This window comes from Dromiciops gliroides, chromosome 2 (assembly GCF_019393635.1).
Source record: "Dromiciops gliroides isolate mDroGli1 chromosome 2, mDroGli1.pri, whole genome shotgun sequence".
NCBI lineage: Eukaryota > Metazoa > Chordata > Mammalia > Microbiotheria > Microbiotheriidae > Dromiciops > Dromiciops gliroides.
In genome coordinates, this window is record NC_057862.1 from 542,690,958 (window position 1) to 542,710,281 (window position 19,324).

Here is a 19,324-nt window from a genome sequence, read left to right on the forward strand (position 1 = left end):
TCAGGCCACACCATAGACCAGAAGCCTTGTCCTAAACACATCCCTCCCTCCCTAGCCTCTCCAGTACTGGTTTGGTCATTGTCCCTTGGGTCAAAGAGATTTCATCTGGGACCAACACAAGAGCAGAGGGTAACACCTCAGGAGGGGCCAATAGGGGGTATACAAGTATAAGGGGGTTCAAGACAGCCAGTTTGGCATGGTAGTAAGCAATGGCATGTCCCATGGCAAGGAGAGAGTCCTTTTTGAAGTATCCTGGGATTTTAATGACTGCCACACTAGCAGGCAGTAAAAAAGAGTCAAATAATCTACATACCTGTTCTACATTCTTAATTGGACCTACATTGGATTCTACATTCTTAATTGGGGTACCAGAAGAAGACCTTTGTCTTTGTTTCCAGAGCATCCTGAGATCATGAGCAACCCCAAAGGTGAGTCTGTTGTCAGTAAAAATGTTTACTCTCTTACCCTTAGGCAGCTTGCATCTGGTGACTGCCTTCAACTTGGCCTTCTGTGCTGAGGTGACAAAAGGAAGAGGACCATCCTCCACCATGTTTTTGTGGTGGCTGTAGTGTCCCCAGCCACCACATCTCCAGATTCATTTCTTAGACAAGAGCTGTCCATAAACCAAGAAAAGTCTAGATTCTCTAGGGGGGTTTCCTTGAGATCTTCTCTGAGAGACAAAACAGAGTTTAATACTTTAATGCAGTCATAATTATTTGGGTGGTCAAGATCATTTTCAGGTCATGGCAAAAAAGGAGTCTGGATGAAGGATGTTCACATCTACAGATAGTCACATATAGTCTTGACATCAGGGAAATTTCTAGCCTGGTGAGGCAGCTCACAGAAAAGCATTGGGAATGGTGAGAATTAAGCAGGATTTCAACAGCATGTGGTACACATATCAGCAAAGGAGACTCAAGCACTGTGTCCTCAGTATGGGAGAGGTGTTTGGATGTCACAGCAGCTGTCGGGAGGTAAGAAAGGAGAGGCCCTACAGGACCCAGGGTATTACTATAATAGCCCAGGGGTGAGAAGCTTTCACCATTCCTTTTCCCCATTTTTGAACTAAAAGTAGGTGAATTAGGAAGGAGTAATTGGGGTGTTCTAGAACAGGAGGACTCATAAGGGCATTTTAAGTGTTTGGAAGGTAGTGGTGTACTCCTCTCTCCACAGGAGGGGTTCAGAGACGCAGTCTTTCAAAAGGTCATAGAAAGGTTGGGCAATGAGGGAGGAGGGGACACACACAATATGAAATAGTTCACAAGTCCTAAGAAGTCAAGCCTCTGGCACTTAGTGGTGGGTTGTGGAAACTTGAGATTTGGGCTAGGCAATCCAGATCTAAGTGAAGACCTGCTGCAGATCTCAAATGGCCCCAAAATTTAGCAGTGATGCAGGCAAACAGCAACTTTTCCCTAGAGGCTTTGTGTCCCTTCTGAGCAGGGGAGAGCAGAAGAAAAATGGAGTTAGAAACACATGACTCTTTAGTGGCGGAGAAAAGGAGGTCACCACATCCTGAAAAGGGGTAGAATTAGCAGGGAAAGTAAGGCTGGTGTAAGGGCTAAAATTCTAGCTAGTCTCTCTAAAATATCCAATGAGTGGTCGCCAATAAATTATAAGCTTTAGCAAGACTTAGACTTTTAAGCATTTATTAAGGAGAATAAGAATTTGGTGAAGAGAGAAAGGCCTGGATTCATCTATCGATTAAAGGGAGAGAGCATTCCTAGCTCCGCTCTCCACCAGAGTCCACAGGAAAGAGAGTGAGCCAGCGTGCCAGCCTCCCCCTTCTTCCTCCCACCAGAAAATGTCACTTCCTGATGCCAAAGAAAAGACGCATGGTCCTGCCCTCAGAGGCCCTCTCCTCATGTTGGAGCTTTCCTACAGTAAGTCTCCAGCAGGTGGTGTCATTCCAATCGTTACACTGGCTAGATCGAAGCACAGTACTTGAGAAAAATAAGTGGGACTTTCATTATAGCCTCGTGGTAAGAAGCTTGGTGAAGAAGTGGGTGACCCCAATCAAAGAGCATACTCTTTAAGATCATGGCTGACACTTCACTCCCCTGACTGGGGAGTGCATATCCTTTTCAATAGGCAGGCTGAATGACGTCCCCCCCTCGGAAGAGAGGCCTTTCTATCTACACACACACACACACACACACACACACACACACACAAGAATCTGTCTCCATTGCAGAACACAACGGGCTTCTCCACCCCAGACCAAATTCCTAGCTGGTTGGATAGACCTGACCAAGATTAAGGAGAGTTGATTCAATCTTATCAAGAAGGACTTTGGAATGGGGGAAGTTAGGACTGTGAAGTAATGGGAAAATGCTAAATATCCAAGATACTGGTTACAAATAATAATTTTTCACAGTATGATAGCTAGACCTGAGTCGTTGAACTTCATTATTAGTGAGAAGACATTGGAATACTAAGCAGAAAAATAAAAACAAGAAATGTCATCACTCAGGACACAGAACTGTTCCTCCCTCATGGCTCTTTATCCTGCCTGGCCTTACCACTGAGCCAGACTTGACTAGAAAGTCGTCTGCTCTTATGGTCCCTGAGAAATGGAATGAACAATGTATCAACTTCACCTTTCATAAAAGGTATCACCCCTTAAAAGTGAATCACCTCTGAGGCCTTATGACATCCTCGCTGGAGACCTTGTTATTCTCTTCCAGGATGTTCTTTTCCACCTGGATTTGGCGTTTGCAGCTCTTTTTATAGAGGCCTCAACTGCTTTGTGACAGTGAGTGTAAGACAGAGACCCTCCTGAAAAAAAGATTATTTGTTGCTATGTGACACATTTATTTCAATATAATTTCTTACAGCACAATGGTATAGCTGAGTTAAAACTTAAGCATTGAACGACACTGCCGAAATGGAAAGAGGGAAAATATACTTACTAAGGAGGAAAAATACATCTTGCTTTTAATTTTATTTATTAATTTTTTTATTTTAGTGAGTCAATTGGGGTTAAGTGACTTGCCCAAGGTCACACAGCTAGTAAGTGTTAAATGTCTGAGGCTGGATTTGAACTCAGGTACTCCTGAATCCAGGGCTGGTGCTTTATCCACTGTGCCACCTAGCTGCCCCTCTCGCTTTAAAAAAAGTATTTCAGTGTATTGCTGTAATGAGGTAGGATTGCTATCTATATATTGTTTTGTGAATGAATCATATATGATTATTGGAAAAATGCACTCAGTAGATACAACTCCTATTTTTAAATCATTGGGATGTGGCGGAAGCCTTCCCTCCTGCCTCTTTATCCTGGCCTTCCTACTGAGCAAAATCTAGATTAGAAACTTGTGTTCTCTCAAAGCCTCTGAAATAGAACGAACAGTGTGTTAAGCTTCATCCTTCAAGCAGACAATGAAATATTCCTTGATCTGAAGATCCTTACATTCTATCAACAGTAGACTGGATAAATGTAAAGAGAATAAATACCTGGTAGTTTGGATGAGAGGGCATTTGTATTTGGAAAGATATGGGAAAGGTTTATGTTGGTGGTGTTTCAGCTGAATCTTAAAGGAAGAGAGCGATTCTGTGAAACAAATAAGGATGTAGTATATTCCAGGTGTTGTGGGGTCTAAAATTGTCCAACCTACAATAAAGAAACTGAGGCAGAGCTCTGAGCCAATGGCACTTTATTAAAGGGTCCATGGTTCCCTCTAATGAAGTGGACCTCAGATCTACCTCATGATCTGAGATGCTCCCTTCCTCCCGGGCCTTAGTTTTATAGTGCTTGATACCCAGACAATACAAATGAAGTGAACTAAGAATACAGAATCTCATTGGTTGGCAGATGGGCTAGTGAGCAGACTTGACAGACTTGAACTTTCAGGAGGTCCTGCTAAACTGATGAGCAGAGCCATGGCGTGGGCTGATAAACATCTACATGAACCAATGGACTGGTAGAAAGGTAGGCCAAAGGTTGGCAAACAGGATTACTTATTTTTCAAATGCTCATGGTCATCTCCCCATGTTAAGCAATAAAGGGATAAGGAGGGACTGAGGGACAACAAAAATAGCTGGGGGACTTTCCATGTCATTGAGTCACCTCTACCACACTGGGCTCAGTCACCATAACCAGGAAAAACAAGAGTAGAGGTCCTCTAGTTAGCTTCCTATGATTAAGCAAGTGAATTTACAATCTGCAGTTCACAGCTCTGAGATCTAATGTATATAATTTATAATCATTACCATTATGGAATCATATGAAATGGACTAATACTGATTAGAATAAAATAGGGGTTCTATTAATTATCTATCACAGTATGGGGGTGGTGGCCATTGCAAAGATAGGCAAAGGGGCTTTGGTGCATGCGCAGATGACCTGAGATGGAGATATTTCTGTAAGAGATACCAAGGAACCTATTTCTTAGAGATATTGGTGTAACTTGAGGATGGGAGCAGCCTCTTTCTATTGGCTATGTAGTCAGAACTACCTGTATCTTTAAATCTACCTGAAGGAGACATAGTCACTCTCTCTTGGATGAGAATCAGCATTGGAGGTCTCATTCAAACACAGCAGGGGTACCATGCTGTTAAGTTTGTTGCTGTAATTGTTGTTCAGCTGATAGAGAAAAAATGATGAACCAAAAGACTCAGATGATGGCTTCAATAAGTGTCTACAGGAGGTATTAAGCAAACTTCTGATAAGATTATATAGCAAATATTCTAGGCTTTGTAGGCTAAGAGGCAAAATTGAGGCTATTCTTCAGGGACTTGTATAAGAGAGAAAAAAAATTTCACAAAAGCAAATTTCCATGATGTTTTATTGATGAAATTCAAAATATAATAATGATGATGATTGAGCAAAATTTTTGTAATGCAAGTGTACAAATGAGAATGGATTTTTTTGTATAATATTTTGCTTAATTGTTGTTTATAGCTAACTTTCCCTAACATCAAAATCAGTTCATCTTATAATGCTGATCTGTAATAAGACTTCAAATATTTCATCTTTGAAATTTTATTTTCACACAGGTATTGCCAAATACTGATATCAGTCCACAAACAAATGGTTTAATTTATATTGCATATTTGTCAGAGAATTCTATTAGATTCTTCTCTTGATATTTGCATTTCAACATGTCCATACCTTGCAGATTAATGACTTCCAAGTGAAGATTAGGTGAAACTCCTCAATTACACTGTTACATGGATTTTGAAATACAGAAATTTCTTTTGCATTTATATCAAAGTCTGAAAAATGCTGTTGGTACTAGTTTGAGCTCAGAAAATATATCTGCTACAGATGTGTATGGGAAAGGAGACCTCAATCTTATTTTAGCTTTCGGCAGCACAGAAAGTGTACAACGTAGCTTGATTTTTTTGTGATTTAAAGGTCAGTTGTCTGAAATTATATTAATATACTTTACTGCAGTATAAGCTTTACATGCAGGCATTGTTTTGCCTTCTAATTTTAGGGTGAATTCATTAAAAGTCATCATCAACTCTGCAACAAAAGCTAATTTCCAAAGACATTCAGTGTTTAATAAGAGTCTGAGGTTAGTTTTCATTTAGAAAAAAAAATTGAATCTCAGCTCTGAGTTAAAAAATTTTTCAATAAAACTTATCTTTTTTTTCTTGTTTTCACATGATGGGTATGCACTCATAATAAAAAATAAAATGGTACCATGATATGCATGGCGCTTAAAATACTTAAAATAGTCGTAACTGTGTCACTGTGATTTGTAGTGAACCTCAGAGCCAACAAATGGTTTCTATTCCAATTACTTAATTCTGCCCTCTCAGTTTAAAAGCAGCCATAGGAAATATGTAAACAAATGAATGTGGCTGTGTTCCAAAAAAACCCCTTTATTTAAAAATGTAAAAATCGTTCTTAGCTTGGGTCATGCAAATATAGACACTGGCAGGCTGGTCAAACCTACCTTTCATCTACAGTATTGACTGAACTGTATCTTTTAGACGGAGAAGGTTTATATGTCCAAGTGTCTTTGAAAAAAAGCATATATAAGTATATGAAGGGAAAATAATAAGATTATGGACATTGGAGGATAATCATTAAAGGGACAGCCTTACTTTCTTCAACGTCTAAGAGTTTTTCAAAATGAACTGAATGGGACAATACTACGTAACAGAATAGGATTTCCTTTTTATGTGAACCTAAAGTGAAGCACCACAGGCACAATATAAAAGATAATATCAGGTCTCAGTCACTAGAGGGATGGATACCATTGGAACCTCAGTCACCAAAGGGTTTGACTCACAGGGCTTTGGGTCCAGGGGTCTTCAAACCATAATAGCAATTGTAAGGGGGTTCATTGACTATCTTTTAGAAGAGCTCTTCCTGGGTTTGGTTCACTGAGTTCAACCAAGCTGTCAGAAACTCCTCATACTGTATATATGAGAAATCTTGGGGAAAAGACCAATATCCATCCAATACACATTTCTCAGTTCAAAGGCAAGATACAATTTCAAAGGTTGACACACATTGCTTATGAGGATTATTTCAAAAAGAAAATGACTTATCATGCACACATAAGAGTCCTAGTGTCTAAAAAGTCAGTAGGAAATGGGCTATTCTGGGTCCTTTTCCTCTTAACCATTCTATCCTTTCTTTCAAAACTCCATGGATTCTTGTAGTAAAGATGTCTTTTAAAGTCTTTGCTCAGGGGCAGCTAGGTGATGCAGTGGATAGAGCACCGGCCCTGGATTCAGGAGGACCTGAGTTCAAATTCGACCTCAGACACTTGACACTTACTAGCTTTGTGACCCTGGGCAAGTCACTTAACCCCAATTGCCCCACAAAAAAAAAAAAGAAAAGTCTATAATAAAAAAAAATGAATCTTAAAGTCTTTGCTCTATCATGGCTCTTTTCATTTCAGTCTAGCCTTGCAAATATTTGTGTCTTCTTTATATAGAGAGTCAGATAGCTACATCGAAGCATTGAAGAGTAGTTGTGAGTCTTCTTTAAGGACCAGAAGAATTTTCTGTGAAAATATCACTCAGTGATATGTATTGCATTTTTTCAATATGTTATATAAATTATATGCAGAATTTCTTTGATTGGGTTTTCTGGACTAGTTTCTTTGGATACAATTTTGATCCTGGTGAAAGTTTGGTTTCAGAAATTTTAGGTCATATTATTATTATGGCAGGTTTGGGTTTCCAGAAAAGGACTACTACCATGAAGCTAGAGACAAACTCTTTTATTAAACCTTAAAGGTATGGCAGAAACTAGGTATAGACCAACATCTCACACCATATACTAAGATAAGGTCAAAATGGGTACATGATTTACACATAAAGGATGATATAATAAGCAAATTAAGAGAGCATGGAATAGTTTATCTGTCAGATTTATGGACGGGGAAGAATTTAGAACCACAGAAGATGTAGAGAACATTACAAAATCTAAAAATAGATAATTTATATAAATTATATAAAGTAGATTATGTAAAATTAAAAAGCCTTTGCACAAACAAAACCAACATAACCAAAATATAAGTAAAGCAGAAAATTGGGAAAGAATTTTTGCAATGAGTATCACTGATAAAGGCCTCATTTTTCAAATATGTAGAGAACTGAGTCAAACTTATAAAAATACAAGTCATTCCCCAATTGATAAATGGTTAAAGGATATGAACAGGCAGTTTTCAGACAAATAAATTAAAACTATCTCTAGTCATATGAAAAAATGCTCACCATTGATCAGAGAAATGCAAATTAAAACAGCTCTGAGGTACCACTCCACACCTACCATTGTGGTAAATATAAGGAAAAATGGAAATATTTCATGTTGGAGGGGATGTCGGAAAACTAGGATGCTAATCAACTGTTGGTAGAGTTGTGAACTGATCCAACCATTCTGTAAGGCATTTTAGAACTATGCCCCAAAGGCTATAAACCTGTACATACCCTTTGATCCAGCAATACCACTGCTATGTTTATATCCCAAAGACATCCCAAAAAAGAAAAAAGGAACTATTTGTACAAAAATATTTATAGCAGCTCTTTTTGTGGTGGCTAAGAATTGGAAATCAAAGGAATGTCCATCAATTGGGGAATGGCTAAACAAGTTGTAGTATATGATTGTAATGGAATTTTATTGTGCTATGACAAGCAGGACGATTTCAGAAAAGCCTGGAAAGACTTGTATGAACTGATGTATAGTGAAGTGAGTAGAACCAGGAGAACATTATGCACAGTGACAGCAATATTGTTTGATGAACAACTCTGAATGACTTAACTATTCTCAGTAATACAATCCAACACAATCCCAAAGAACTACTGATGAAATATACAATCCATCTCCAAAGAAACAACTGATATTGATTGAACACAGACTGAAGCATGCTATTTTTTCACTTTCCTTCTTTCATTTTTTTCTTTTATTTGAGTTCTCTTATACAAAGCAACTAATGTGGTAATGTTTTACATTAAAAAACTCTTAAAAGTAAAAGCTGTAATAATAATTTAAAAGGTATTGATATAAGGCAGATGCAGTAATTATAAGACATACCAGTGTACACATAAATATGGGTCACACTTTCCCACCAATATACTCAATATCTGTGAGAAAAGAGTCATCAGAAACTTACAGAAATCCTGCAGGGAAACACATGATCAAGAACAACCCAAGTGTTCAGGAAAACTCACAATTCACAACACAGGAACTATAAATTTCATCGCCTCTTATTTTCTTAGGAACTGTCCATAAAAGTTCTTTGATGAATATAGCTTCTATGTTGAACAGATGCTTTCACTGATAAATTAAATTGATAATATATCACTAGAGGGGCAGCTAGGTGGTGCAATGGATAGAGCACCAGCCCTGGAGTCAGGAGTACCTGAGTTCAAATCCAGCCTCAGACACTTAACACTTACTAGCTGTGTGACCCTGGGCACTTAACCCTAATTGCCTCACTAATATATATATATATATATATATATATATATATATATATATATATATATATATGTATCACCAGAGATAACATCCCAAACTAATTGATCTGCTAATTGACTTTTCCTGATTCTCTGCTTCTAGTCTATTGCCAGCTGACTTACTCCTCAACAGCAACTGTAATATTTGTAACTTTCAGCTTCAAGCTTAGCCAATGCCCTTTGCTGAATTGGTGTTATGATCTTTTAGGAAAAGGTAGCCTTTTCTTCTCAGCAACAATAGGTCAAAATACAGAGAAGTATCTTCTGTCTTTTAAAAGTGGAAAATCACAATAGATAATAGAGTATATTCCCTTCTTATTCTCAGCTACAAGTCATAAAAGAGAACATAGTATAATTCTTTTCATTTCCCCCTACACCCTTTCAGCAGGAGATAGCAGTAGAGAATATTCCAGTTTCTCATTGGCCTACCAATCAGCCCACAATGAGTGATGGTACCAAGAAGTACCATCCCTCTTTAATGCTATAAAATCTGAAATCTGTCCTTTCATCTTGCACACTCTGTGTCCTTTCTGGAAATGAGTTCACTTTAGCTTATGATTATTAACTAAATCTTCTATTTATGGTCAAGTAAATTAATTATGGAACAGTTCTAGTATCCATATTTCCACAGTTAATAGTCTAAAAGTTTTTTCAATCTTTCCTATGCAAATCATTAAGGAATATTGTGTTCTCCATTTGTTCTACTAGTCTGCAATTTGTTACAGTCAGATGAGCACATGCTTTCTCAGACTTTAAGACTTAAGTTTAAAATTGCTTCCTTAGAACTCTGAGCAGATTAATCCCTCCCAAAAAGTGAACCATCAAGTTAGGCAACTCAGCAAGTGCTTTTCTCAGGAACCAACTTCTACCCCAGACAAGTGAACTATCCTAACAAGTCACTTCCTCAGAGGGTCAGTCCTTTACATTTTTTTAAAAAAGAAGCAAACAGGGGCAGCTAGGTGGCGCAGTGGATAAAAGCACTGGCCCTGGATACAGGAGGACCTGAGTTCAAATCCGGTCTGAGACACTTGACACTTACTAGCTGTGTGACCCTAGGCAAGTCACTTAACCCTCATTTCCCTGGGAAAAAAAGAAGCAAACAGGTCAGTCAAGCATAAAATGGAAAGCCTTAATTATGGAATATCAATCTCCATCTCGGACTTCGTAAATGCTGCCGTTTCTCATAGGTTGACACATATTACTGTTTCAGTGATTTCAAATATAATATATTCTATAAAGTTGCTTTCACAAGAATATAAAGGACTAGAAAATGGCTTAGAAAAGGGGAAGTATGCAGAAAATGTTTCACAATATTTTGGCACTAGAGAGGTTTGAGTAACTCAGGCACCCCTCTCTCCTCCTAACCTCCACCATTTTATTGCTACCACAGGGGCAGAGGTTTTGGGGGCGGGGGGAGTTAACATTTTTTTTCTAGCATAAGTTTCTATTTCAGTTGAGCCTTGTAAAATCTTTGTGTCTCTTCTACATACCCAATTTACATAGCAGCATAAAAGAATATTATAAAAACATTGGGAATCTTGAAGGGCCAAGATTTCATTGTAAAAAAAAACAAGGGGTAGGGAGGAGAAAAGACAAGACACTTTCGACAGTTCCAGTGATTATGTTCTGCCCAGTTTTGTGCTGAGAATTTACAGACTGACATTGCATAGGTTTGCTGGGACTAGTATTTATCAAATACTGGTTTTTAAATCCTAGGTAAAATTTGGTGTAGAACTGTTAATTCATGAAATGTGTCTTTATATGATAGTCAGTGAGGTGAGGACTAGCCCTATTTTATTTTTTAATTTTTTTAGTGAGGCAATGGGGGTTAAGTGACTTGCCCAGGGTCACACAGCTAGTAAGTGTTAAGTGTCTGAGGCTGGATTTGAACTCAGGTACTCCTGAATCCAGGGCCGGTGCTCTATCCACTGCGCCACCTAGCTGCCCCGACTAGTCCTATTTTAAAGGAGGAAAGCAATAGGGTCTGCAACAAAGTCCTGCCATTACCTTTGTCAGGCTGCTTTTCCAAATCCTCGTGTTGCCCTTGAACATACTATAGCTTCAGTAGTTTTCTTTCTTTATGGTCTGAACCCATGAATTCATTAGTGCGGGGCATGCAAGTGAGGAAAGACACAACCAGTGTAGTTCAGGGCTGCAAGCTCTATTGGAATGATATTGGGAAACTGAGGTCAAGACACTGGACCAGAGTACCACAGTGTAGAGAACTCAGAGGGCCAGAGGTCTTTTCTGAAGTTCCCCTCCCCGGAGTTATGCCAAAACCTTTGAGCTAAGAGGAACGGTCAAAATGTTCTTTCTGATAATCAAGGACAGGGAGTAAGGAAGACAGCATAACAAAATTGTGAGGAAAAGTCCTCATGGGCCTTAAGGTATAAACAAAAAGCCAGGTGGTCTCACTATCCTGCAACAGTTCCTGGGAATATGCTGTAACTGTCACTTATAACTTGATGGATGGTTTTGTTATTCAAAAATGTTCTCAGGAGCTCATGCTTTGTTTTACTGTAAGAGAATTACCAGGCAGGGGAATGAAGAAGCTTGCTGCATTTTAGAAGGAAACCCTGCCTCCTGTCATTCTTCTCACCTTCTGCCCCTTCTCTTTCCCCAGATAAGAAGCACTGGCCACTTCACCACAGTCAGTATGTTCCAGCAAATGAAGGTGCTCTTAGTACTTTCCTCACTGCACTTAGCATCGGAGAATTTCTCCTCTTTCCAGTTCTTTTAGGCTATTAATAGCTCGTAGCCATCCTAATTTCAGGTTTGGGAAGATGTAAATAACTTAACATACATGTCTATAACACAGGGCATGTGCCCAACTGGTTTACTGTTAGCTGACTAGTACTATGGAAACACTAATTCAGATTTACACATATCAATGCAATCAAACTTTACTAATCTGGGGGCAGCTAGGTGGTGCAGTGGATAAAAGCACCAGCTCTGGATTCAGGAGTACCTGAGTTCAAATCCGGCCTCAGACACTTGACACTTACTAGCTATGTGACCCTGGGCAAGTCACTTAACCCCTCATTACCTTGCAAAAAAACCCAAAAAAACAAACAAAAAAAACCTTTACTAATCTGGAGGGTGCAATTCTCTATTTGACAATAAAAGCATAGCCCCTCAAGGAAGAAACCACAAATTGGTTTCCTTAAGGTCCCAGTAAGCCTGTCTTATACTGGTGCTCATGGCAAATTTCCTCTCTGCTCTGCTGGAACTTGAGTGTCTTACTCCAAGATGGTGTCCTGGCTAGTCTCTGTCAATCAGCAGTGCTCTCAAGAGAAATGGGATGCTCATATTTCCAAGTTTGGGGATGGAAGGAATTTGTCCTAGTCATGACCTAGTCATGATGGCTGCTCCCCCCCCACACTGGTTTTTTTGTTTGTTTTTTGTTTTTTGTTTTCCCCCCCAGGGCAATGAGGGTTAAGTGACTTGCCCAGGGTCACACAGCTAGTAAGTGTCTGAGGCCAGATTTGAACTCAGGTACTCCTGAATTCAAGGCCGATGCTTTATCCACTATGCCACCTAGCTGCCCCCCAACACATACTGGTTTTTTATAGTTATGGCTAAGGGTGTTTATAAATTACATCTAAGTTCTTATTAGTGATTAGTTGCCTAAGCTTATGATGAAAAGAAACAATCAGTCAAAGCTTTGGTTACCTACTGTCATTGGCAAATGTTTATCAATTAATTATTCGATTTGGGAGGGGTGGACACATATTATTAGTACTTGGTTACCAAATCTGGGGAATACCCATCATTACCAACCCATAGACAAGTGGCTAATTAGAGAAAAGTAGCTAACATATTAGCTATATACAAGTAGCTAATTAGAGAAATTATATAACTACTTAGTCATAAAATGGAATATGAAATTAAATGGAATTGTTCTTCCTAAGGTGACATACTTATTCCCGCTGTAGCATGTAAGAGGAAGACCTTTACTTAGCGCATAAGGATGCAGAGTGAGGGTCAAGGATGACAGCTGAGTTGAGTGGACTGCCAAGTCCTTTCATTGTCTCACATTTTCTCTATGGAAACAATACTGGGAGTGCTCTACCCAGTTTAAGATGCCAGCAATCTGCCACAGTGGGTTGTTGTTTTTGTTGTTGTTTTAATAAGTGACAGAGATGCAAGAGACCACATCACCAGTTCATAGCCTTCTATTATGCATGAAACAAAACCCAAAAAACTTACACTTCAATTGCCCATGTGGCAGGGGCTCCTGCCTAATAACCATCTTCTAGCTCTCACTGGTTTATAATGTTATCTGCTCTATGGGATACTTCTCCCTTGAAATTCTATGCAGACTGCAGCCTAGGGATTGTTCCCCAGGGCCTGCTCTTTCTCTTGTAATGTCTATAGGCCTGACCCTATCCTATCCCAGGTATAGACTTATCTTATCCCTGATATTATGAGGGCACTGGAGAGAGAAGGGGTTAGTGTGGAAACTCTAATGAGATGACTACACTAAAAGAACTCCCTAGTTCACTTCTTAGCCTTTTGATAATGAAGAACCATGAGAAGACTCCAGGTATATAAAACTCCTTTGGGATATGTTTAAACTACATTTGAGTCTTCTTTTCTTCCATGGTCATGGAGATGTGGAGTGAAAAGTGTGTCAGCATCATTTTGTTTAAAACAGATTTTGCCCTTAATGAGCCATCTCTTTAAAGGAAATGTCAGGAATGGCTGGAGAAGAAGGACATCTATCTCCCTCACAATCTACTCTTCAACCCAGCTTTCCATTTGAAGAATTTATCCACAAGGAGTCTAGAAATTATCCCTGAGCAGGCCACTAGACACTTTGTCCACTCTTCCCCATAGTACAGTCATCCATCCAGACAGTGAGAATGTTGTCTCTCATATAGAGAGAAAACAGAGACTGCTTGGGATAGGAAGGAACTGAAAGGGTCATATATTCCTCATATTTGAATAGGAGTCCCCCTTCTGCTACTAGGACTTGTGACATTGATTGTGGGATTGTCAGTCGCTCAAATGACAATATCTTCCCCCAATGTCTTGTTCTCATTTTTCTCCTTCCTAAGAAGCGGGGTTCACTTGCTTATGTCAGGGGTAGGGATTTTAAGCATGAAAACCACAAACAGCTGGAATACTTGGGTCTTATGAAAACAATCTTCGGATCCACAGCTGGACCACAATACAGGCATTCTTGTATCTTGGGTGATCAGTCTCCAAATTGTTAGGATCACTGAGCCTTATGATTGTTCAGGGGGACACTTAACCAAGGTTAGTGTGGCTGGGAACAGAAGCATGGCACCTAGTTTGGTTTGGCGGTTACAAGTATGTTAGGAGACCTGATCACTTCAGCAGCAACCTCAGCTATCAAGTGAAGGTCTCCTGGAAAGTAGGGAGGCTCCAATAAATCTAAGTAGTTAGTATAATCATTATACATATCACATTTCTATAGATCTCACTGCAACAGCCCCTACCCACCCACTTCATTTAGTCTATATAGCAAAAATATATAGAAAATAATACCTTTACACAAGTCATAGAATTTACTATAATGCAGACATATTAAATACTATACCATGATAATAAAATGAAAGGTAAAGTTAATGAAAAGGAATGCACAATGCTGTACAGTAAAGTTAACACAGGTGTGCAATTTGTTGCTCCTTCCCCTTGTGGGAATTTATTGTGATTTGGGGACCCTGCCTTTGGGCTGAGATTAAAAAGCCTTAGGCCCTCAGGGGTTTTTCCTGTATAAGAGGGGCTGGTGCCCCTCCCCCTCCACTTCAGCTGAGCCAAAAAGCCCCATGGGCTTTTCAGGACACCAGGTCAGACGGCTGGGGGGAAAAAAAAAGCCCTAGCTCCCTAGGCCCTGAAGGGAGCTGCCCAGGAGATCCCAGGCATGCAGCAGGGGGCATGGGCCCCTTGAGCCCCCGCCCAGCCACAGCGTGAGTGCGGCTGGCAGACTATCTTGGTGTGTATGGGGGCTCAGGAAGCCCAAGGTTTGAGGAGAGAGAAGGAACATATATACAGGGGAGCTAGTGAGACAATGAGGGGGGGACATCGGAGGACTTACAGAGGTGAGGGAGGCCGGAAGATTGAGAAAACAGGATACCAGAGGATAGAGAAAGCAAGAGGAGACTAGAGATGCTGAGAGGTCAGTGAGAAAGGGATGCTAGAGATGCTGAGGGGGAAACGGAGAAAAAGCTAAGAGCAAGGAAGGAGAACAAAACAGTAAGAGGCTTTTCAGGGGGGTCGATAAAGTGAAACTTGGAGTGAAGGAGAAAGTTGGAGAAAGCTGGAGCATACCCTAAGGCAAGAGGCAGCAACCAGCAATGACCCTTATTATATTAAAAGCAGACAGGTTGTATACTTTGCATTTCTTAACCCTTACTCTTACCTTTATTTTCATAAATAAATTCTGCTTTGATTATTTAATTAAGAGGCTTCTTAATCTTTTGCTTATCAATTTGGGAGCAGAGCAGTGGGGGAAACTTTATAAGCAGCCCATATTAAATTAATAGCAGTCAGATAGCCAGACAGTCAAAAGTCCCCACATTAGTCCTCCAGTCAGATTAGGCCCCCCAAATTAGGCCAGTAAATTAAAATATTTCCACACCCTCTTCCTACCACACCTAACCTTTATTACTGGTGGTTGACTGTCCAACTTTTTTTATGAAGCTATCAAGAGATGTTTGAGTAGTGGCTCTCTTTCTCATAGATTTGATGATAGCAAGCAATATTAACCTCAGGTAGTCTTTGAACTTTTAAAAACCTTGTAGTATCTGGATCCATCTTTTCAATACAAGAAAAATTCACTCAAATGATGAAATCCTTTTGCTAACTGTTCCCAACCTGTGGATTTCTCTCAGAATTCTTTACATAAAGTTGAATTTGCATAATGCAAATTTACATAAAGTGAAAACTCTATATTGCAAAAAGTAAAGATTATTTATAAAAAATAATTGGGGGGGCAATTAGGTGGCACAGTGGATTGTGAGATTCAAAATTGTATATATGGAGCATTAATCTCCTCCTTTAGCACCGGCCCTCAATTCAGGAGGACCTGAGTTCAAATCCAGCCTCAGACACTTGACACTTACTAGCTGTGTGACCTGGGCAAGTCACTTAACCCTCATTGCCCCACTCAAAAAAAAAAGGGGGGTTCCCTGTGTGTAAATAAGCATAATCACTGGGTTCAAAGGGATTAGGGTGGTATATTCTAGAAAAAGACCATAATGCCCAAAAGATTAGGACAACAAACATGAAGCAAGGTTGGGAACAAAAAAGAGAAAATTGTGTAAATTTGAGGATTATCATTAAAGGCTTGGGAGTTTTTCTAAAAGAACTGAACAGATAAGTAATGTGTAACAAATAGCCCTTTCTTTTAGTGTGTTTAAGTTACATAAAGGAAAAGTTAAGGCCTAAAATGAAACCCTCACAGCAAGAATAGGAAAATACAGATAATGATGGAAGAGAGATTTAGGGCAAAGGACATTACCAGGTTACATTCATAGAAAAGTGAGTATCATTAGAAGAAGCTCTGTCCCCCAGAGAAGTTAGTTCCTGACACTTTGGTTGAAGTGATCCTCAGGTTACAGCATCAGAAGGAAGGTAGTCCAGTGATGGTTTTTATGGGGAGAAAGCCCTTGAACTTAGTTAACTCAGTTCTACCAAGTTTTCTGTCACTCCTGTTACATAATAGATAGGAAATGACTGTTGCTCACCTCCAAAATAGGCTAGCTCATTTTTCTGTTGTTGTCATGGTTGGTTACAGGTAATGAAATCCTGACTCTTAGCTCCCATGTCATAAAGGGGGTGTCAGCAAGTCTCTAATCCCCATTTCTGACTTCATAAATAGGGCACAGTTTGTCATAAGTTGACATATATCGCCAGTAGGAGTGATTTCAAGAGGATATTTTACACAAGGATAGAGGGACCTGGGAAGTTTTGGAAAAAGGAAATAAGCAAGAGGTTTCCCTGTCTTGCAACCTTTTATAAGCTTGACGTACCTCAGGGACCCTTCTGCTACTCTCCACCATTGTGTTCCTATCACCATAGATTCTAGTGTATAACAGCCAATTCACAGCACAAGACTGATTTACTATTACTTAGATAACTAGGGCAACAGAAACACTAATTAGACTTATGCTTCTCAGTGCTGGAAATCAAACTTTATTAATCACATGCAAATATTAGTTTATACTATCTATTTAGACAATACAAACATTTACTCCACTAGAAACTGTGAATATATGTCTTCCTTGAATTACTGTACCATCCCATAGAATTGGAGAAAGAGGAGAATGCAATGCCTAAAGACAAAATGGACCAAGCAGTAGGTGATCTGACCCTTGCCCAGCCTTGACATACCAGTGATCCTCTGCTTCTGCCCTACTTTCACTGTGCCTGCTGAGCAAGCCCACCACAGAGCTGACTAGAACTGGCTGAAACCAGTCTTGAAGTTTGCAGATTCCCTCTTCCCAACCTATGATAAACAAGAACATCCTGCTCCTGTGTTCAGGTGGTTCCCAGAAGGACTGCCCCTTCTCCCTCTATACCTCCCAGTTTTGCTGAAACCCACAAATATCTCAGATTTTGCTAGGAGGATGCAGGGAGCCTCCATATAAGTCAATCTGATCATTCTCCAAATGCCTCTTAGAATGCCTTCATGTTCAGAGCATTGTCTGGACAAGCCCCCTCATATAGTAATTCTCCTAAAAGAAAAGTGTTTAGTCCAGTCCCTGATTACAAACCATACACAACTTTTATAGACAGGAGTAAATAACTTTTATATAAGGGCAAAAAAATTCTGATTGGTACATGTATTGTGAGGAAATGGGTTTTATGCCACCTCAGCTTTTCCCCTGTCTCAGTATGCATGCACAAGGATATTTTCAGATTGCTATTTCCTGCAGGCTGGTTGAGCATGTACCCAAAGGTCAAATAAGGTTTATACATGCAATCACTTAGGCTAATTTTGCATAGGGTGCTACCCTACACAAAATATTCCACAATTTTCAAACATTTCATAAGTCAGACACACATAACATTAATTATATCTGGTTAACTATTCCTTTCTCTGCATTGTTAAGGTTCAGCAGACTAAAACCAAAAGATCAATTGCTCAAGGTTTCTTATGCAGTTTCAGTTGGGAAATAATCATCTTGCCCTTTCAAATAGAATTCCAATGAGAAAATTATGTTAAGGGCTAAAATTCTAGCTAAACTGTCTAAAATATCTAATAAGTGGTCGCCAATAAATTATAAGCTTTAGCAAGAGTTAGACTTTTAGGCATTTATTAAGGAGAATAAGAATTTGGTAAAGAGAGAAGGAAAGGCCTAGATTCCTTATCTATTAAAGGGAGAGCACATTTCTAGCTCTGCTCTCCACCAGAGTCCAAAGGAAAGAGAATGACACTGAGCGCCAGTCTCTTCCTTCCTCCTCCCACTAGCCTGCGTCAGGAGCCAAAGACTCTTGGTCTTGCCCTCAAAGACCTTCGCTTCATGGGCAGAACTCTTCTACAGTAAGTCTCCAGCAGGTGGCGTCATTCCAATCGTTACAATTAGCAAACTAGCAAGTAAAGAAGGTAGGTAACAGTACATCTCAAGCATGGCCTAGGAGCAGGTTGGAGTGAACAAATGTGTTAGACAATTAAACATCTTGCAGTTATAGCTTTTACAAAAACAATCCTAAGTATATACTTTTGTGCTCAAAAGACAATGTAAAGCAATTTCTAATATGAAGTCTTTTATGTTAGGGCTATATGCTTATACAGCATCATTATTAGCAAGTATCCAGTTAGTTTACAGAGGCTACATAATATATAATAATCAACCAGTCAACTTTTCTGCCCTTTACACTCTTTCCCCCATAAACTTCCAGATTTACATCTCATTCATATGTAATAAACCACATTTTTTTCTTGTCTCAACCTGTGATTGCATCTGTATAGGGGACTTCTGGTATGCAAACTTCAGACTAGAAATTCTTTGTAATATGGGCTCTTAGAGAATTGCCTAGAGTTCTGAGAAAGGTTAATCAATCACCATTTTATGTCAGAGTTAGCACTTGAACCCAAATCTTGGTCTCTCCAAGGGAATCTCTCTAATTATTATAACAAACTGCCTTTGATCTTACCATATAATCATAGTATTATATTAACCAAACACAAAATCAATTTGGGATACATTAATATAATTGATTAAAAGTCAACAGCTAATAGAAAGCAGGTAGCATCATATGCTATGACAAGAAATATTAAAAACAAAATCAAAACATTGAAAAACTGAAGAAAACAAAATAACTAACCTGAAAACAGGTCAAGGAAATATTATCTAAGAATAATCAGACTATCTGAAGAGCATGACCAAACCCCCCCAGTCTGGATACTATATTTCGAGAAATTATTTTTTTT

At 39.3% G+C, this 19,324-nt stretch overlaps 1 protein-coding gene across 1 annotated transcript in view; it reads left to right on the plus strand.

Moving 5' to 3' along the window:
* Positions 1–857: 857 nt before the first annotated feature.
* Positions 858–19,324, plus strand: part of LOC122739265 (protein FAM170A-like) — a 28,267-nt gene continuing 9,800 nt past the window's right edge. The window contains exon 1 of the mRNA XM_043981070.1: positions 858–974. Coding sequence (XP_043837005.1) covers positions 858–974 — 117 coding nt within the window. The remainder of the gene's footprint in view (positions 975–19,324) is intronic.